Source organism: Bos javanicus, chromosome X (assembly GCF_032452875.1).
Source record: "Bos javanicus breed banteng chromosome X, ARS-OSU_banteng_1.0, whole genome shotgun sequence".
In the NCBI taxonomy this organism is placed as follows: domain Eukaryota; kingdom Metazoa; phylum Chordata; class Mammalia; order Artiodactyla; family Bovidae; genus Bos; species Bos javanicus.
The window spans coordinates 32,176,804-32,198,889 of NC_083897.1; the positions used below are offsets into that span (position 1 = coordinate 32,176,804).

Below are 22,086 nucleotides of genomic sequence, written 5' to 3' on the forward strand. Positions count from 1 at the left end.
ACAATTTCCCATGGCTTCCCAGGGACTGGGGAGATATAGAACATTCTGTGCCACCACCACCACCCCCACACACACACCCCGAGGAAGAGAACTGCAGCCCATAAAACCCCTTAACTGAGGTCTAAAATGGGCTTCTCCACCACAGACTGCTTACTCTGCCAATGTCCGGTTCCAGTGGTCTTGATGGTGTCCTTTTTGGTGTGAGGGTCAAAGATCTAGGGGCAGCTTGTAGGTCTTCCTTGCTTTCATTATGTAAGTATGTAACTGCCTGACTCTAAAAGTAGCTGGCTGGATCTTTAGCAGTCCCATCACCCGGGCTTCACCCTGTCTTATATGTGTTGCCTGACAGGTGCTCATCTGTGCTCACCTGATGGGACACTCATAGGGACCCTGGGCTCTGTGTGCCCCAAGAAAGTCCAGCTGTAGGATTTTATAGGGTTGAAACACTGTCAGTATGGGTTAGAAGACAATCTGCCTCTTTTACCCTAAACAAACTGTGGGGATGTGTGTTTGTTGGAGAGGGTGTTCTTTTGATGCAAGAAAGAGCTGAACATATCAATCAGGTGAGCTTTTCATAAGCAACCGAGCAACATTGCTGTCAAGGTTTTATGTAGGCCTCAATGGTTAGGTTTGACTATTGTGCTTCAACAATCTGAAAGACAATGTGGATTATTTATGCTTTGGCCTCCAGGAAATCCTATCTGCCGTGTCAGTTCAGGTAAACAGTCCTTTTTGACAACCTTTCTCTAGAAAGGGGTTTGAGTAACAGTTTAAAGCACTCCAAGCTACAGTGCTATGTTATCAGCAGCTAAGGATCTCACTAAGAACAGCCCCCAGCTCCCATCAAGTTTCATGGAAAGCACAGGGACTGCCAGCAGGCACCAGTTGTAGGGTGCTTAATAGCACCTTAATATTTTCAGTTTTGAAGAGTTTCCTTAGATGGAGATTAATGGACCAGCTCAATAAAGGAGTTCTTTACTTAATCCTTTAACAATTAGGAGCTGATGGGAAGAGAGAAGTAATGAAGTGCCCTGTGTGATTGGGACATTCTTGGCAGGAACCACAGGGGTTTCTGCTCTCTTTCAGCCACGGTTGCTCTAAGGAGCCTTCATGGAACGACATCTGCCTTACCTCATCAGTGGGGAATGGAATTTATGAGTCGTGTCTTCAGAGAGAGGAAGGTTGAATATGAGAGACCGTTCCCTCCCCTGGTCCTAGGGCAGGTATGCGAGCCATGGGAGCAGCAGGAGATACTCGTGAACAGAGAGGGACAGCCTAGTGTGAGGGGTGTGTGTGTGTTTTGGAGATGGGCAGAGTTCAGTGCCCTCAGAGTGGCTGGGAAGACATTGGGCATCAGGATCATCAGTGTCCCAACCCCGCTGATTCTAACTCCAACATTTCTGTAGAATCTGGTCCCTTCTCTCTCGCAAGCTGACTGTCAGTGTCCTGGTTCCCTGGACTATGACAACGGTGGTCTCACAGATGTCTGTGCTGCCTCCTTCTCCCAGTCCATCTATGGGTCCTTTGCTTTCAGAGATCTCTACGTCTGGCTCCCCATGTCCCTCTCCTGCTTAAAAACTGTGGTTCTTTCCTCTCTCTGTTCTTCTTCAGAATGAGGTAAGGTTTGGTTTGGTCTCACCCCAACCTACCTCCTTAGACTCAGCCCTTTTCACTGGTGCTGACACATAGTATATTCCAACCAGACCAAGTGCCCCACTCTTCCCCAAACCTCAAGTCTCTTGCTACTTCTGCTTGTTCTCCTTAGGCTGCTCTTTCCTTCTTCCTCCCCTGGCAGTTCGTTCTGCCTCAGAGACATTGCTCAAAGACTACTGCTTCTAGGTAGCCTTCACCAGACTCTCTGAGTAGACATCAACATTCCTTCTTTTGAGTCCCTTCTTACATGCCTCTAACATTGAACTTACAACATTACATTGTTATTGTTTGTTTATCAAGTCTTAGCCTTCTTAAGGTGTGAGTTTTTTTAGGGGAAGAGGCCATGTCATCTCACTGTTGCCTCCCCAGGGGCAAGCACAGTCATGGCAAGTAGTAATGATAGTTACAGTAATCACAGAGTGTCTACCAACCATCTCACATACATAATCTCACCTAATCCTCATACCAGCCTTCTGAAATAGGTACTATTATTGCTTCCATTGTACAGATTAGGAAACTGAAGCTATGATAAATAACTTGCCCTAGTCCACACTCAGTATGCTTTAGAAAGTGCAAATGTTAGTTGCTCAATTGTGTCCAACTCTTTGAGACCCTATGAACTGTAGTCTGCCAGGTTCCTCTCTCCATAGGATTTCTCAGGCAAGAATACTGGAGTGGGTTGCTGTGCCCTTCTCCAGGGGATCTCCCCAACCCAGGGATCAAACCCAGGTCTCCTGTATTGCAGACAGATTCTTTACTGAATGAACCACCAGAGAAGCCTGTTTTAGCACTAGGGTTCAAATTCAGCACAGCCCAACTGCAAAATCTGTGCTCTTGTGTGCTCCAACATTGTCTCACCCACAAATACCAAGCCCAGTAAATGATCCTGAATGAATCCCTATTACTCCGTATGGATGACTCTTCACAATTCATTCAAGATGACTCGGACAGTCCTACTGAAGAGTTGGCACCATCTACTATTAAGCTGTATGCTTGGGATATTTTTTAAAACAAAAGATTCTCTTTTCCCCTTTGGAATGATCCCAGAAGCTGTTGTCAGGTCTAGGTTGGCCCACTGGGTTATGATCTTCTCTAGGGAAATCCACTCTTAGATGTTTTCACACACACCCTGAAAAATGATACAATAATGTTTGGGTGTGTGTAACATTCTTGAAAGCCATCTGAATTCTATTAGGCAGTTTGTCTTTTGCATGATAACTTGAGTTCCCACATTTGGAGAAAATGTCATAACCCAGAGAAATATACCAAGAAAATGAAAATCAAATTCAAAATAAATCCCATGGAGGAGAAAATTGGTATTGTGCTGAATTTATGTGATCAATTCAACAGAAGTCCAAGGTTGAAGAGGTGGCAGTTTGATACAAGTCAATAATCATATACATCAAGGCTCATTCTATGAGCTTGGGCTTATGTATATGGTATAGATATAAATCCATACATGCCATGCGTGTGGATAGAAATCAGATACTTACTCTTTTGTTTCCTACCTTTGCCTTGTATGTATGTACTCAGGACTCAAGCCAAACAGACTAGTCTGCATCCTTTGAATCTCTGAGATAGATATTATTTTATGCCTACTGCACAGAGAAGTAAACTGAGGTTCAGAAAAATTAAGTAACTTAACTCATGTTCTCTAACAAAATCCTGTATAATATCCATGGAGCCATAATTACCCCCAACATATGACTTGACCAGATGAGTTGTTTTCACAATATATTCATCATCCCTGGGGTACCCCAGAGGTTCCCAAACCTGGCTGTGAGCCAAGCAGCATGACTCTTTTATTTGGAATTCCTAATAAGATTTCACCTGGCAAGGGAGGATTCTTGGGTATGGGAAAGTTTGAAAAGCATTGGTTTACAGCACAAGTCAGCAGACTTTATTACGCTCAGATAGTAAATATTTCAGGCTTTTGGGGCCCTATCTTCTCCATTATAGCTACTGAACCTGGCCACTGTGGCATAAAAGCTCAGTTAATATATACATGAATGGGTGTGACTATGTTACAATATGACTTTGAATTTGAATGCCATATAATTTTCATATGTCATGAAATATTATTCTTCTCTGGATTTTTTCTCAACCATTTCGAAATGTAAAACCAGTTTTAACTCACAGGCAGTATAAGAGCAGAAGGAAGGCTAGTTTGGACTGAAGGCCTCAGTTTGCCAACCCCTGGACTAGATAGATGGTCCCTAAGGGACCTCTCAATTCTCTCACTAAGGAACCAGAGTAACCTTGTGAGATGCCCTATTTTCTGAAACCCCAAGAAGACCATCATCTATTATAGATACTCCTTCTCTGGTCTGTATGTCCATGGAAGGGTGCGTGATCTAGTTGGGACCCAGGCTGTGGACCCACTGGGTGACACTGGGCTAGAGGTCCCACCTAATACATCTTGGAGACTTATCCCCATAGAATACAATCTGATCTTCAAACTATTTGTCACTGCCCCAGCCCTCAGACTCGGAATTTCCAGGATTCCCAGTGGGTTGGTCATGAAATCTGACTTTTAAGTTAAAACCTTGAGAAAATTAAATGCAGCTTCTCCAGAGAAAAGAGCCTTTACCTTGGGGAAACAGAATGAATCCTTTGAAAAATATCACAGCCTCTTCTTCATCGCCTGCCTCACTATCCACAAATGCTTCAGTGCTGCCGAGACTACACAGCACTAGGTAGGGAAATAGACAATTTCCTGAGTAGTTCTAGTCCAGTCATATTTCATTTCCCCAACCTACTTTATGAAGAGGAAGTGTCTTTTAAGGAGTCAGTAAGACTAAGATACTATTCTAGAAAAGGGTCCACAGTAAGAGGCTGCCTGACAAGAAGGCTCAGGTCTTCAGACACTCCTGGACTCTCTGGAATGCCCAGCCCGGCTCTGCTGTGTTATTCATTTGGAGAAAAAAATGAATACACTTACTCTGATTGCTATCAGCTCTGAATATTTATGAGGACAATGGTAATTTAAGCTAGTCCCCTGAAAACCCCAAAATAATTGAGAGAGAAGCTATGGTTCTCAGTTTTTGAGTGCGTAAAACCTGACTGAAACAGCCTCCTCCCCTCCCCCACACAATGGAACTACCTCCCAAGCCCATTGCATGTCCAGTGTCCAAGTGTGGGCTACAGAGAACAGCACTCAGGCTGCCAGATGGAAGCTCTGAGATAGCACAGGGCAACTCCTAACTGGTAGAACTGAAAATAGTTAAAGCTACAGTAGAAACAAACGTCTGACAGCACGAGACAAAGGCTGTAGCCGTACATGGACGATGTTGTAGGTACCTCCTCTGGGTGACAGGTGACAGAGGTAACGCTTTAGGCACTTCCAGCTGGAAGAGCCATGGTCCGTCTATGCATCATCCACCAATATGGCAGCTACTTCCATTCTGGAAGCCAGAATCTGGCCCATATCAAGTAGTGCACCTGATGGTCTGTCTGCCCAGAGGGGCCTCATTTTGTAGTTCACAGAAAGGCACTGTGCAGGCTGCAGAACCACTCGGGGTTCAGAAGGTTGCTTCTGAGCAAGGATTCTGGGTCAAGTAACAGCTCATGAAGCCCAGTCTTGCATGTGAAGGTTAAAGTCAGGCGTGTCTTGGAACCACCTCCTGAGAGTGGTAGGCTCAAAAACAGAACCCAAGGTGAGCACAGTGTCCAATGGGGGCCATCCTTGACCTCTTTCTCTGGGTCCACAGGTCACTTTGCAGATATAGGAGCACGTAATCAAAGACAGGCCTTTTTTTTTTTTTTTTTTTAACTCTCACTTGGAACTACCTAGGTATTTCCTCTTGCAACTGGCCTTCTAATTCTCCAGGGGATCTTAGTCACTCTGGAGGATTTCAGGAAACCCAAAACAGCCACGACGTGTTTAGAACATTGTAGAAGAATAAATCCAAACCCTGAAACTTCCCAAACTCCTTAAGGATCTTTGAACCTCTCCTCACCTGGTCAAGGGCTTCCAATGATGCCTGCTAGCTGATGCCTTTGCCAGTCTTTGGGTTACCATCAGAACTTTCTTGGTATTATTCAAATGTTTACAGCACCATTGCTCAGGTACTAATAGCAACAATAGTAATAATAGCCAAGATGAAAGCAAAAGCCACCTGTATTGACTCCAAGGCAATTTGTATAAGCTTTATTTTTGAAATCCTTCCAAAAATTCTCCAAAATAGGTATTATTATTGCTCATTTTAACATGTGAGAAAATTTAGATTCCAAGAGTTTTATTAACTAGTTCAAGACTGCAAACCCATTAGAAAATCCAGTATTTGAACTCAGATGTGTCTGACTCTTAAGCCCTTGCTCTGAGACTCAAGCTGCCACAACTAAAGGCTTCATTTTCATGGAACCTTCTGGAATAATGTTTCAAGCTCTCTGTTTTTTCCACTTCAAAATCACCTGAGCATTCCACTCTGTGAAGTGGTAAGGTTTCTAGACAACAGATGTTACAGTTGCAAGTAATATGAGGCCTGTCACACCATAGTGTCCTAGGGTTTCCTGGTGCCAAGAGCCCTCTGAGGCCACCAGGATCCACTCAAGGCCCAGAGAATTAGGAACAGAGAAGACCCTGAACATGGCTCTTCCTTCCTCCTCCAAGGCCTCCCAAGTCTTCTTTTTGTTCATCCCATCTCATCTGTCCCAACCTTCAGCATCTAAGCTTTTCTAGACCAGGACTTGTTTTTGTTGACACAATCTAATTAATTATTTTATTTCTTAATACTCAAGAAATGATGTCATAGATAAAATGAAAACAGAATTTTCACACAAAGGCAGACCCCGTGAAGCACTAGATCCTGAAAAAAAACATCTGAAGTCACAAAGGATCACTGATTTGTTCTGTTTTCATCTACAGCAAGTCCCCCTGTTCTGAGAGTGTGTTCATAAGTCCAATTTATTTGTAAGTCTGACAAAGTTAGCCTAGGTACCCAACTAAAATGATCAACTGTACAGTACTGTACTGCAGTAGGTTTACAAGACTGTCCCATGTGGCTCAACTGGTAAAGAATTCACCTGCAATGAGGCAGACATGGGTTCGATCCCTGGGTTGGTAAGATCCCCTAGAAAAGGGAAAGGCTACTCACTCCAGTATTCTGCCCTGGAGAATTCCACGGGCTACAGTCCATGAGGTCGCAGAGTCGGACATAACTGAGCAACTTTCACTTTCACTTTTCACACAAATAATACTTAAAAACAAACACACAAAACATAAAGAAAACATTTTTTAATCTTACAGAATAGTACCTGGAAAAGTACAATAGTATAGTCAAACAGCTGGCATACAGGGGCAAGTTCACATCTTTGAAAGTTCACAACTTGAAGGCTTCTATGTAGGGATTTACTGTAATTGAGAAATGGGAGAACAACTGTTGTTGTCATTGTTGATGACCACACACGTGGGCAGACATTCACCTCAGTGTGGTCTGTTCACATATGGGGCTCTCCAGTGTGTGCTGAATCTGTCTCTGGAACTATAATCTCATGAAAAGAGATTACCATTTTTCTGCTGAGACCACCTGAACTGCAATGGGCATGAATGGTGCTGCTATAATAATTAAATCCCAAATCTTTCAATAATCCTCCACTTTCCCTAGAGTAATGTTCAGCATTAGTTCGAGATGGAAATGCAAACAAGTACATGTAGATTCAATAATAAAGCTTAATAGATCAGGGAAGGAGTGGGATGAAATGAATGCTTAACACCTCCAGAGATAACTCATGATCATTTGCCTTTCTAGTCATTTCCTTGACTTGTGTTTGCCAGGACTTGAATCTATGCATCAGACTGTCCTTTATTTTATTAACAACCAGCTCCACACCAAGCTTGTTGCACGGGAAGTGTTTAATGTCAATCATTATACAGATTGGCCGACTATTTCTAGAACTGTTCACTGGAGGGCCTTTCATTTCCATGTTAAGATCTTATCAAGTTGATTGGAGAGTCGAATCAGTGCTGAGTTCTGCTCTCCATGCCCTGGTTCTAACTGAAGGAGAGTAGCTTAAAGATCATGAGCCCATTTCTGGATCTTAGAGACCCCTGAGACATTTCCTGAGTCACCACAGCAAACTTTGGTTTGGTTGGCAAAATGAGATGAGAGAAACAAAGTCTCACTAAGACTTTGCTTGTGATGATTTGGTAACAGTTATTTCTTTCTTTCTTTTTTTTTATTCATATATAGAAGGTCACATATTCTATCATTTCATTTATAGAAATGTTCAGAATTGTCAAATCCATGGAGACAGAATGTAGATTAGTAGTTTCCCCATTACGGAGTGGTAGGGAGAAGAGGGTCAGAGAAGGCAATGGCATCCCACTCCAGTACTCTTGCCTGGAAAATCCCATGGATGGAGGAGCCTGGTAGGCTGGAGTCCATGGGGTCGCTAAGAGTCGGACACGACTGAGTGACTTCCCTTTCACTTTTCACTTTCATGCATTGGAGAAGGAAATGGCAGCTCACTCCAGTGTTATTGCCTGGAGAATCCCAGGGACGGGGGAGCCTGGTGGGCTGCCTTGTCTGGGGTCGCACAGAGTCGGACACCACGGTAACAGTTATTTCTAACTGGCAATTTATTTCCAAACTAACTGCATTGCTTTATGTTTTCATTCCTCATACATTGCTTCATGTTATGCTCACTGCCACCACCCTGCAAGGAGTTTAATTATTAATATTATCCCATTTAACTGATGAGGGACATAGATGAGGTACAGAGACGTAAATGACTTGCCAATTGTATCAGAGTTTATAATTAACCTGCAGTTGAATTCAACATTTTGATTCCACGTCAGTTTTGTTTTGTGGGATTGTTGTTGCTGTTGATTTTCTTTCTTATTCTTCCCTTTGTAAGTTACATCCTCTAAGAAAACATTACATACTCTGGCTGGAGATGTTATGGCTGGAGATGGTCTGGGTTCTGTGTTTGCTGCCATGATTTATGAGCTGTGTGACCGTGAGCAGGTTCCTTAACCTCTCTAGACCTCACTGTAGCCCCACTTTCCAGGAGGGGCTAATAATTTCCACCTGAAAATGGGGCTAATTATTATTTTGAGAACTTCCCTCATAAGATCCAAATTACATGCTGCTAGTCAAATAGTTAGGGCTTCCCTGGTGGCTCAGTGGTAAAGAATCTGCCTACCAATGCAGAAGACATGGGTTCGATCCCTAAGTCGGGAAGATTCCATTGGAGAATGACATGGCAACCCACTCCAGTATTCTTGCCTGGAGAATCCCATGGACAGAGGAGCCTGGTGGGCTACAGTCCATGGGGTTGCAAAGAGTCAGACACAACTGAGCGACTAAACAGCAACAACAATCAAATACTTAGCACCTTCCCTGACACAGAAATAGACTCTCTAAAGGGTTAGAATCATTTAAACATTTATCATTTATTTTGCTGAACCCTTACATGTAAACTAACACATAGACGTTGCCTACCGGAACACACACACAGAAAATGAAGCCCATCACAGGTCGTTTTTAAATGTTTGAGTTCTATTTCTTATGAGAATGATACAGTCTTCATTTACCACAATGGGTTGTAAATAATTATTTGTTCAGTCATAAGCCTGCAACTTCAAAAGAAATGGTAACATACATTTTGTCTACTTCTCTAAAATCTTCCAAACATCCACTAGTCTCTTGAAGGACAGTCATAAATCCTGCAAATTTCACTCATCTGAAACCAACTCTAACAACTATCTTTCCCACGAATCATCCTTTATATCCATCTTCCAGTTTCAGTGAACACATTCTGGTCTTAGGTTATTGAGCACAAAACTGGAGGAACTGGACTTTCGTTGGAGATTTTCTGAAACCCACTGTGACCTGAATCCCTTTCTAACATTTGGACATAACCTCCAAAATAATGTGCTCTCCTAGTTATCAAATTAGAAGTTGCTTTTTGCCTTCCAGCTTCCCTTCTGGAAAATGCACACAAGTGGGAATCAGGAGATGGGAATTTTAGGATGGGCTGTAGCACTAATTAGCTGTGTGACCTTGAACAAAACACTTGGCTTCCCTGAACTTTTCTTTGCTTGTCTGCAAAATGAGGCTGGTGGGCTACATCATTTCTGGGAAGACATTGTGTGGAAGGCCGAGGTGGATAAGTTGCCACACCTGTGTACATGGGACCTGCGGACTGGGGGGTGCTCAGTGGACAGCCAGTGCTGGGATCAGCCAGAGCTGGCAGGGGGGAGAGGGAAAGAGGATTCTTTCTGAGATGGAGATTCTTTCTCAGAAGCTTTTGTGAAGGAGGTGGGATCTGACTGAGCTGTCTAGGAAAAAATAGAACTTTCAGAGTTGAAGAAGGGACTTCTAGCCAGGGAGTGGAGCCTGATGCTGAGTCTGAAAGCAAGAAAGAGCCAAGTATGCTCAGAAACTAGTAATCAGTCCAGCAAAGCTGGGGCTGGCTCCACTTGAAGCCTGGGGATGAGGTCAAAACTTGTGTTTAAGAAATAAAAATAGTAACACCAGTTGGGCTTTGAAAAGAGTGTAACTGGAATTCTAAGACAGTAAGTCACTCTTCATGGTGTAGCTCAAGTTTGGAGTTAGAAAGCGGGTGGCACTGGAATTAATATCCCTATAGAAACAGAAAGGCTCTGCCTGCTCGATAAACAATTTTGAAAGTGCTAGTTCATCACCCAAATTCTGACCACTCATATTTTTCAGGTACCTTGCCTTAGGAGAGAAAGATTTCTTATACATATCGTGGGCTTACATCTCTGGGATCAAATTTTACAGGAAGAGATCGGTCATATATCAAAAGGTTAATGACGAGCCATTTCTCACCCAGCTATTTTGTGGCCACCGAGCTGCCACAGTGCAGAGGGCACTGGAAGGCAACGGAAGTTCACTGGGCCTTTTGCCTCGGTCATCCATAGAGCCCCAGCAGGCTCCAACAACAGCCTCTCCAGCCAGGGGCTGCCCTCATGCCCCTGTTCTTTCATGGGAGACTCAAAGCATCTTTTCTTGTAGAGATCCACCGCCACATTCTGCCTCCACAATGATTGATCAGTACATTTATTACGCTTTCAGTAGTAAAAATATATAGACTCCAGTCATCTCTGGAGATGCTGAAATAGTCCTTTTTTTCCCTTGATTTAGGGGAAGGTAGAGAGGGAGGATGTGTGCAGAGTCAGACATAAATATAAGAGCTCAAATATCTAATTAGCTGAAAGAATCTTGGTTCCCTCTGCACCTTTGACAGAATTGCAGCTGTCAGATTGGAGCATCAATATTTTATCCTCGTCTCAAGATGTATCTGAGGATGATTTAGAAAAGACGCTTTCTAACATCAGTGCCACTGGTTTTTTGTTTGTTTTTTTTTTTTTTTGTAGGATGCTTGAAGATGACTTGAAGCTGAGCAGTGATGAAGATGACCTTGAGCCCATGAAGACCTTGACCACTCAGTGCACTGCCACTGAGCTCTACCAGGTAGGAACAGCATAGGGCTCATTCTGGACCGGCAGGGAGGGAGCTGAAGGAACTGGAATGGTTTTGCCATCCACAAGCCTACCTGCTGCTTCATCACTGGGCTTTGGAGCAAGGGAAACAAGCAAGGGCAGGCAGAGTGTTCTGGACCAGGTCAACTCAGCTCACACTTTCAGTGAAGAGATGCTGAGCTCTTAAAATTCACTGCTTTCACCCCTGCCTTTGCTCCCTCCTCACCATATACACCTACTGGTCATCAAAAGCAGTACAGATCGTCTTTCCCTATCCTGGGCTAAGTATGGTCTTGAGTGCAGTGTAACTTTCCCATAGTGACTCCAGCCAAGACTTAGCACCCAGACTCATCCATTCCTTAGAGTATAAATGTGACTACCCACATGAGCCTTTAGGCAAAAGACATTTGGCAAAAAGTTGTTGCTACCCTGATATCTTCCATTTTGCATCATTAATATTTACAGGACTTAACACCAAATTAGACGGCAAGAATGTGTGTTTGCAGCATTTCCAATGAGCCCAGACCTGTTGATTTAAAAAGGTCAGGTGTCATATATGAATCATGAGAATGGCAGTGGAGTGTGTAGTATCAGTGATGCTCATGTGTGTCCTTTAGGACAGAAACCTGTCTTGCCTGTGGGGTCCTCCTGGGTGTCCCAGGAATCTCAAATAAACACAGAACAGTTACCTTAGGAAAAAAAAAAAAAAAAAGCTAAGACCTAATCATGTTCTTTCTATAGTGAAGTCTGCTGAGTTTATAAAACTGAAACCAGGGTGTTTCAAGGCATGCTCAAGCACTAGTATTTCAAGGTAGTTAACCAGTACAGAATTCCACATTCACTAAATATTTTGTGAGGAGCCTGCAAAGAAAACCTTAGGAAAAACTCTCCAAGGCTCACCGACTCCATTCTCATCTATAATTATTGACCCCATGAGAATGCTTACCATTTAGTATAATTTTAAAATTGAGTACATCTTCAATGTTAGGTGGCCAAAATTCCCCTCTCCCTTATTTTCTCCACTTTATTCGGCTTGTATTTTGGATAATATGTAAAAATTGCATCTTTGTAACTTTGATGCTTTATAAAGACCAAGCACCTTTGTCTCCCAGGAGCTTGTGGTATGTTTCCTGAATGCAAGCAATCCCTTTCCTACTTGGGCTCCAGAGCAAATGGAAAATGCACACTTACATTCCCGTGTGTGCCACTCCTGCTTTCAGTGTTTAATATGCCAGTGACCAGAACATTATAATGGCAAATAACCCCTCCAAAAAAGTCCTAGGTCATTGATTTTGACAGATGCAACATGACTTTTTAATGAACCCACTTCCAGCAAGTCATCAACAGTAAGCGAAAGTAGAGTTTGGAGGTTGACTTCTTCATGTGATTATGCAAGTGCAGTCTGCTCTTTTGGCTTCTCGAGTTATTGTTTTCTGTATTTATCTGAAGAAGTGGCATTAGGTCAGTTGTCCTGAATCCTTTAGGGGTTTAAGATGTTTCAGGTGAGTGTGTCAATGCCTTGACCCTCAGGTAATCCCTGCTGGTGAGTTTGTGGTGCTCCATGGCACACTGCCCTTGGCCTGGTCATGCCTTCCCCAACAGAGGTTCTCATTTGAAGAGGGAGTCGACCTGGGATATCTAAAGTAAGGCAAAATAACAACTTATTCCCTCTAACTGAGTCTAGCAAGAAGTGGGCATAAAGTTATAAACATTTGCAAATGAACCCTCCTTATAGTCTGAGGACTAGTTACGAAGCCCGAAGGCTCAAGGTCAGGAGACAATGCTCCTGTGGTAGAAGGCAGGTGCTGTGACACCAAGTTTTGATGAGTTCTGGCTTTCTGGGACCAAATATTCTTTTTCAAAAATGCATGGGTTAACATCATTTTCCTTTTTTTGTCATTGTGGTAAAACCCAAATAACATAAAATCCACTATTTTAAAGTCTAAAATTCAGTGGCATTGAGTCCATTCACAAGCTTGTGGATCCAACACCAGTTCTAAAATATTTTTGTCACCCCACAAGGAAATCATACACTGAGCTGCTACTCCCCAGCTCCCCTACCTCCCAGCCCTTGACAACCACTAGTCTACTTTCTGTCTCCGTGGATTTGCCTTTTTCATTTGAATGAAATCATACAATACATGACCTTTTGTGTCTGGCTTCTTTCACTCAGCATTGTGTGTTTTAGGTGCATCCATGTTGTGGCCTGGATCAATACTTTCATTTTTTATGGCTAAATACTATTCTGCTGCCTTTTGTTCATCCATTCCTCAAGTGATGGACACTGGGCTCCACCTTTTGGCTATCAGAAATAGAGTTGCCGTGAGCCTTGGTGTATATGTTCTTGTTGAACACCTGTTTTCAGTTCTTTTGAATTGAATCTCTCAATTCTTTCAGTCGTTCCCCCCTAGAAATGGAATTGTTGAATCATATGGTAATTTATGTTTAACTTACTGAGGAACAACCAAAATCATTTTCTTTTCCAATGAGATAACATGGCACCACATAGGTCATATGGTACTATTCCCTCATCTTTTAATTGAGCCCATCACATTTCCAGCAACATTAGAAGTTCTGAGCACTCCCACTGATCTGTGCCAGACATTAAGTTAGGTGGTTGGTCTTACTCAAACCTCATGGCAAATGTTAGTGGTAGATTTGGGCCTCCAGTCCGAGCTGTGGAATTGCAGAATCATTCTATTTTGGGCAGGATGGTTGGAGGGAAAGCATCCAAACAAATGCACAGGTGCGATAAATGACGTGTCCTAGGGATCAGACCACTCCATGGGTTTGAGCCGGCATTATGCATAGAAACTTTCTCAGAACCCAGTAACTACATTCAGACACACATAGTTAAATTTTAAAAAAAAGCCTTTAGCTTTCTGGAGACTTCTTCAGATCATCTCATTCATAATCATTGCACCTGTGCTCACCTAAGGAGACCCAAATTGCCCAGATTTGGTGAGTATACATGAATCTTTTCCCCAAAGCTCCTAAGACCATATGCTATGGTTTGTGATATAAAGAATCCCGAAAGAATGCATTGTAAATGCTTGTATGAAGAGGAAGCATGGGTTCAAGATGTGTCAGCTTCTAATTTGACCTTTCATTCCAAGTTCTCTCCTAATCAGAATGCTGTGCCCTCTCCCTGCCCCTCTACGGGCACCCTCCATGGCAGTATTGGCTGTTCTGAGTGGGTCCTCTGCACAGACACCAATAGAACCATTAGGATGTGTTTAAATGCTAAGTATTACTCCTGCAAACAGGGAAATACAGCAGGAAGCCTTAAGGGGAAGATCTTCATACATACATACAAATTAAAGATGCCAAATGCTCAGCTATGGAGACCCAGGAATATAAATATATTTTTTACAAGATATTTTACCTTCTGGTGACTCTTTAAAGTCAGAGATGCATGATCATATATGCACATGGTTTCAGTTTAAAAGCCCTGGTGATTGTACCCTGAAAATATTTGTTAAAAGTTTGCATACTCTCTCCACATTCCCCACTGCACTTCACTGTCTTGGTTGGGACAGTTTGGGAGGCAACTGAGTCCACAGGTGAACACAGGTGGCCTCATGGAGGAGAGTGAGCAAGAGCATAGGTTTGTAGTCTGACAGGCTTGAATCCTAGCTCTGTCACTTGTCTGGTGATCTTGGGATAAAGACCTAAGTATCTATAAAATGGAGGTAATCGAGGTAACAATAGCTCCTTCTTCATTGGATCATAGTGAAGGTTCAATGAGTAAGTGAATTAATACAGGCCAAATCATGTGAAATTATGGTTAGCACTTAGTACTCACCCTTTACATCATCATCTGTTACTATTACTACTAATGATCTAAAGTGTCTCATATTTGAAAGAATAGATACGTTACTTTCTCTTTTCTTGCGAGGAATTGAAGGTGAAAGAGAGTTGCTGAATTAACTATCTGGAAAAGAGTCAGTTTGTGGCAAACTTGAATGAAAAGATCTGTCTTTTCCTAACACATATTAGCTGTGTGCACCTTGCCATGAGGAATTGTAAATGTAGTCATTGGGAGCATAGCTTTTGCAAATTTATGGTTACTAAAGGGAACAGGATTGGGGAGGGATAAATTAGGAGCTTGGGATTAGCAGATACACACTACTAGGTATAAAATAGATAAATAACAAGTACCTACTGTATAGCACAGGAAACTCTATTCAGTATCTTGTAATAACCTATAGTGGAAAAGAGTCTGAAAAAGAATATATATATATATATATATATATATATATATATATATATATATAAAACCGAATCACTTTGCTGTAATTAACACAAATTAAAAAAAAAATAGTTTTAAAAGAGCATGGTTTTTCGACTAGAGCAGCCTGGGCTTTAATCTCACTAATAAACTGGAATAACCAGTCTCATCTAACTCTGAGGACAAGATGAAGATTGTGTATAAGAAAATGCTTTGAAAAACACAATCGCTACACAAATTGGTCGTTGTCCTTCCTTATGGCCCTTTTAAACATGAGTTGGAAGCCCCTTCTTAGGGGTCCATTGGTAAATAGATCTTGCCCTTCATTTTGGCCTTAGCATTCAGTGGGATCTATTAGGAACTGCATTGAATGTCCTAACTGCACCCAAAAACATCTATTGGGTATGGATGACTCTTCCTCCCCTCTGAGCCCCGACGAGTTTTAACCCAGATATCCCAGGAAGAAAGGCCAGGTTGCCAATGACACTGCCCAAAGTCCTCCAGGAAAATTATGTCTAAAACAGAGCTTTTCTTCAAAGGACTAACATGGGTGCAGAGTTGAGTCATACCAGTTCTTATTTCTCTTTCTGAGTTCTCGCTGTGCCCTAGAGAAAGACTGTAGGGTTTACTGTGAAGCTGTAGTCATCCTGGTTTTCTCTCAGGGGCTTCCTATGAATGGGAAATAAATAATAACTTCAAGTTGGCATTGGACATTAGAATGTTCAAGAACAATGCTTGAACTGGATGCAGTGTTTTGAATTTAGTCTGCATGAACATACATGTTGCAATGAGTTCTGTTTTGTTTTTGAAGTCAGCTATCAATAATATGGTTGGGTGTATAGCAGAGTGATTCAGTTATAGATACATATATATTTTGTAAATCAATGATGATGTGCTTCGGTTCATGGGGTCACAAAGAGTTGGACACGACTGAGTGACTGAACTGAATTGAACTGATATTTCAATAAAAGTTTTAAAAAGTAACATGGTTGGGATGGGAGGGCTCCGTATGTCCATTACCTAGCTGACTGTATTTTTCCTTCTCAGCTGCCACTCTTGGCATCATAAATATAAAACCCAGCAATGGCCTTCCCCATCCAACACTTACTGGGTTGCCATTTTCCAGCCAGTCATGGAGGGTGGGCAGTGACACTGTGATGAGTCCCCTGGGGTTTGGCTTGAGAGTAGCACAGCCCAGTAGGGCGGGCTTCCTGCAAGTGTAGGTGTGGGGTTTTCTGCACACCCTCATCCCTCATACCACTGAGCCTGCGGTTTTCCTTTTGGTCCATTTTCCTTCTTCTATTTCTTGGGATTAAATGAGGGGTTAAACCTTGAATCAATTTTCATTTACAGCTGAGAAGCAGTTATTGATGCTGTGTTTGCAGTTCAATAAAAGATCTAAAGATATAGACCCAGTGCTTCTCTTTCAATATAAGCCACCTAATCAGTCGCAAATATTTTTTTAACAAATAAATTGTATGGAGAGGTTTATTAAAATTGCTGTTTTTAAAGTTTTAAGCTATCCACAACTTGATCAATTCCAAAGGCTTCTAGCATGTGTAGTGTCCAAACTCCAGAGCCCCCTCTGGTACATATTCATAGAAGTGGGTAAATACCTTCTTGATGTTTCCTTGAATGTTATCCTGATGCTTGATTTATGCAGCTCGAAGCATGTAATGTCTGTTAAACTCTGGCAGTAGGGTAGTCTGTGATACTTGGGTTTTGATGCCAAGTTATATCTGGGCATGGCTCTCTGGTGACCTAATCATCTCCGATTGACATTAGCAGCATCAGAGTTTAGCATTATAAAAGCCATAAAAGAAATAGGTATTGTTAGAAACAACCTTTAGAGAATTTTAATATTAATACCATCTTAATGATTAATGTGAATGAGACTGAAACCTTAGGTGAGTTCATTTAACCCAGTTAGAAATTCAGAAAATGGATACTATGGTGGAAATGTTCAATTAGTGGCAGTCTCAGCTAAAGGACTCTAGGTAAAGCTTGGAGTGCTGTGTTGGTGCTTTAAAAACGGAACTGAACAATTTCAATTTGCTTTGAGCACAAAGACATTCTAATGAGTTGTGTCTGGACACATTATTGTAAGTAGCTCTGATGTACCCAATTTTATTTAAACCAATCTTCTTTCTTTTTCCGCCTAGGGATTGCCCTTAGAAATGTGGTACTCAATTCAAAGCATGTAACTGGGGATGTGTGGACTTTTCAACAGATGCTAATAACAGAGCTGCACCTCAAGCCTGTTATCATTTACAGAAAAATATTGTCCTGAAGCTCTTCTCCTCCACTTCATAATTTTACTTTTTATCTGAAGATCACTAATTACCTCACAGACACAAAACAGCTTGTTTTTAATCCAGTTTCTTGACACCAGTGTGGGTGTTATACTGGGTTTGTTTTTGTTTGTTAGTTTCTGTTCTTATGGTGGGGCCCTTTCACTGAGTAGGTTGCTATTTGATGCATGAATGTTGTGTCAGTTGTGTCTGACTCTCTGCGGCCCCATGGACTCTGTCCTTGGGATTTCCCAGGCAAGAATACTGGAGTGGATAGCCATTCCCTTCTCCAGGTGATCTTCCCGACCCAGAGATCAAACCCACATCTCTTAGGTCTCCTGCATTGGTGGGCAAATTCTTTACCACTAGTACCACCTGGGAAGTGAAAGTGAAGTCGCTCAGTCATGTCTGACTTTTTCCGACCTCATGGACCATAGCCTGCCAGGCTCCTCCATCCATGGGATTTTCCAGGCAAGATTACTGGAGTGTGTTGCCATTTCCTTCTCCAGGAGATCTTCCTGTCCCAGAAGTTGAACCCAGGTCTCCTGAATTGCAGGCAGACTCTTTACCATCTGAGCCACCAGGGAATCACCACCTGTGAAGCCCACTGTTATTTGATAATTGCACATGAAGTGATTTACATGGGAGCAGAAAACCTGAACATTCTGGGAGATTTGAGATGCATTCCTTGCACCTGTGATGTATACTGAACTTTCCAAACCTAGGGACCAAGAGAAATTCTGGCCTGCTTTTCTGATTAAAGTTTGCTAATGGAAAGGGCAGAGGGCATACATTTTACTGCCTCTCTCAGCTGGCCCCTGACGTGCTATAGTGAATTCATTCATTGTGACAACAGATACTCTACCCTGCTGTAATGGTTCCGATTTTTTAGCCACAGTTCTTCCCTTATCATGCTGAACAAGTTGTTACCTCCCCAAGATTTCTCTGCATTTCCATTTACTTTGTTATATGCAGAAAGGCTGGGGAAGGCCTCTTCCATAATGACATCTATGTGGCATCCACAGCAAGAAAGATCAGCCTGTCAGAGCTATAGAAACAGCAGATGGATTAGGAGGAAACCAGGTGCAAAATAACTTTGATAGAGTCTTTTAATGTAAACAGTTTATCTGTCATTGCCTTTCATTGAAATCCCACGCAGAATGAGGACATTCAGGCTGTTCAGGCTGCAGAAGGTAGCAGAATAAAATCCATACGTTGTCATACTCTTAACTCTCCAGCAATTAGAGAATGAGAAGATATTTTAATTTATTCATTAAAGACAGGAAAGTAAATAGGATAACATATAAGGTTAATAGAATAACATTGGCCTTCATATTCCCAAGATTGTGTTTCCCATTTGGCTGTATTAGCATAGAGACTAGATTAATAAGAAACTGCTTAGGGCTTGTATGATGTGATTTTTAATATGCTGCAGGCAAGTCTGTGACTGTTTAGAAACCTGCTGAATTTTTTCATTGTAATTAGGTCTTCTACATTAAGTATGAAATATTTTGACTTGTAATCTCCATAGATTGTCTTTTTTATTGTAATCGCCATACAATGCTTTGAACACTCAGAGATGCAGAGGAGCACATTTTCACACATGTTGTGTCCATCACCACTGATGACCCAATCCTGACTAATGTCCACGACCACGTATGAATTGTCCATCTATGAGCATTTCCATGGCAAACCCAATGGCTGTTTTGCTTAGCTGAACGTTTTCTCACCATGACTGTACATCAGACATTGGTAAGGATGTACTGCTTATCCCAAGGTCCAAGTGGAAACAAAAATGGGTACAGTCTGTTGTTTCAGAAACAGTAACTCTCCTGTAGGACATGAATGACCACAGCCTTTTGTCCACAAAGAACACATGACACATATCTGCCTCTGTAGAGAGGGCGGGAGGGGAGTAACAGCCACCTCCACGAAGCTGAGGATCATGAAGTCTGTGTGAGTCAAAGTGCTGGAAGGAACAGCACCATGTTACTCTTGTCACTGCCTAGGCTGGGCTAGGAAGGAAGTGGCTGGGCTGGGCTGGCCTGAAGGAAGCGGCTGGGTCGCGCTGGTCCTCTCACTACTCTCACCTTCACTCTGTTTGGTCCAAGCTTGCTCTTTTCCTTTTTTTTTTTTTTTCCTAAGTCGCTTCAGTCGTGTCCGACTCTGCACGACCCCATAGACGGCAGCCCACCAGGCTTCCCTGTCCTTGGGATTCTCCAGGCAAGAATACTGGAGTGGGTTGCCATTTCTTTCTCCAGTGCATGGAAGTGAAGAGTGAAAGTGAAGTCATTCAGTCGTGTCCGACTCAGCGACCCCATGGACTGCAGCCTACCAGGTTCCTCCGTCCATGGGATTTTCTAGGCAAGAGTACTGGAGTGGGGTGCCATTGCCTTCTCTGGCTCTTTTCCTTAGGCCCCTTCATTGCCCCAGCTGGGTCCTGAATCCATGGCTGGAGCCTGAATGTTCGGTCTTAGTCATCAGCTAACAACCCCGAGGCAGTGTACCATGTGTACCTAATTTTTGGTGGTCCTAGCATCTATTAGAGTGGTATGAATGCCTCCAGTAATAAAACTTTTGGTCACACTGACAATGTAAGATTTTGAAATTTAGCTGCTGGCTTGGAAAAGTGTACTGGGGCTTTGGTTTAGGGCCTAGGAATGGTTTATTCTGTCCCCCCAAATATATGCCATCTGCTGGAAAATCTAGCAGGCAGGCTGAAAACACCCAAGCACCTTGTCGTGAATGGAAAGCAGAATCTGTCTTCTTCTTAAGCAGGTGTATTTATTTTTTTCTATTTATTTAGCAAGAGCAAAGAGCATAAGCATTGTAAACACACAGAACATGTATCCAAATTTGAGATTAGCTATCAATCCCAGGTTAAGGATTCAAAATTCAAGGGGATGGGCAGGTAAGGACAGCAGGCCTTTCCAAAATGTATGGCATGGTGTAGCCTATGTGTCATGAAGGAGTTCCCAGGAATCTCTGAAACATTAGATATAAACATTTATAAATTTGCTGATAGATCTTATTTCTTGCTAATAGAGGTGAACTCCATAACAGAGATTCCGTATTTATCCCTGAATCATACATGTATGTATATGTGTGTGTGTATATATTGGAATAGAATAGTTTTGTATATTAAAATATAGCATACCAGACCTTAAAATGGTCATGGAGAGTCCTTATTCCAGCCAACAAGGACACTGAGGCATGGAGAAGTCAGTTGTACTGTGAGGTAATAGAAAATATATTAATACATAGTGGTCTCTGCCCCAGGTTCCCGGTACAGAGCTCCTGAATTCCTTTTAGTTTCTTAAGTAGTAAGACCAATAAGAGCATCTTTTGTTCTAATATTTGCTCTCTGGGTGATAGGGACATCTTTTATTCTAATGAGATGACTGTGTGGGCTCCTGGACTGTGGTCACCAAAGAGGCCAAGCCATGATTGGAAGCTTGGAATTTCCAGCCCTACCCTTCCATTCTCTACAGAGGGGAGAGGGGCTAGAAACAGAGTCAGAAGTCACTCATGTCTATGTAAGGGAGCCTACAAAAAATCCCAATAGTGTGGGATTCAGAGGGCTTCCCTGTGGCTCAGGGTTAAAGAATCCACCTGCAGTGCAGGAGATATAAGAGACATGGGTTCAATCCCTGGATTTGGAAGATCCTCTGATGGGGGAAATCACAACCCATTCCAGTATTCTTGCTGGGGTAATCCCATGGACAGAGGAACCTGGTGGGCTACAGTCCATGGGGTCACAAAGACTCTAACACAACGGAGCAACTAAACACAACAGTGGGGTTCAGAGACTTTCCAGGTGGATGAACACATCCATGTACATGAAGTGTGACATGCCCCAGTGCCGGAGGGACAGAAGCTCCTACCTGTGGGATCCTCCTAGACTTCACCCTATGTCTCTCTTCATTTCTCTGTTCATTTGTATCCTTTGCCATATCCTTTAATGAACTGGTAAGCATAAGTCACTGTTTCCCTGTGTTCTCTGAGCCACTCTAGCAAATTAATCAAACCCAAAGAGGGGGCCATTGGAACCTCTGGTGTCTAAGCCAATTGGTCAGAAGCACAGGTGACAACTTGGGCTGGCAACTGGTATCTGAGGCGGGGGGAGGCAGTCTCATGAGACTGAGCCCTTAACTGGTTGTATGTGATTCTCCAGGTAGACAGTGTCAGAATTGAGTTACATGGTATAATACCCAGCTGGCGTTGCAGAAATGTACTTGGTATGGGATGAGCCCACACACGTCTGGTGTCAGAGTATTGTGAGTGTGGTCGTAGTATGAGAATAAAGGAGAAACTCGAGTGGAAACATTACTGGGTTTTATAATATAGATTGATAATAAAAATGGCTGTAGCATCTTGCCCAGAGTAGAATAAATATTGTAAAGTAATTAGCCTCCAATTAAAATGAATACATTTATAATAAACAAAAAGAACACACTCTA

General features: G+C 42.5%; 1 protein-coding gene across 11 annotated transcripts in view; it reads left to right on the plus strand.

The window, feature by feature from the left end:
* AFF2 (ALF transcription elongation factor 2) overlaps positions 1-22,086 on the plus strand; it is a 535,938-nt gene that overhangs the window by 402,084 nt on the left and 111,768 nt on the right. For all 11 annotated transcript variants that reach the window (XM_061408662.1, XM_061408665.1, XM_061408666.1 and 8 more), the window contains one exon: positions 11,000-11,096. In XM_061408662.1, the coding sequence (XP_061264646.1) occupies positions 11,000-11,096 (97 nt within the window). The remainder of the gene's footprint in view (positions 1-10,999; positions 11,097-22,086) is intronic.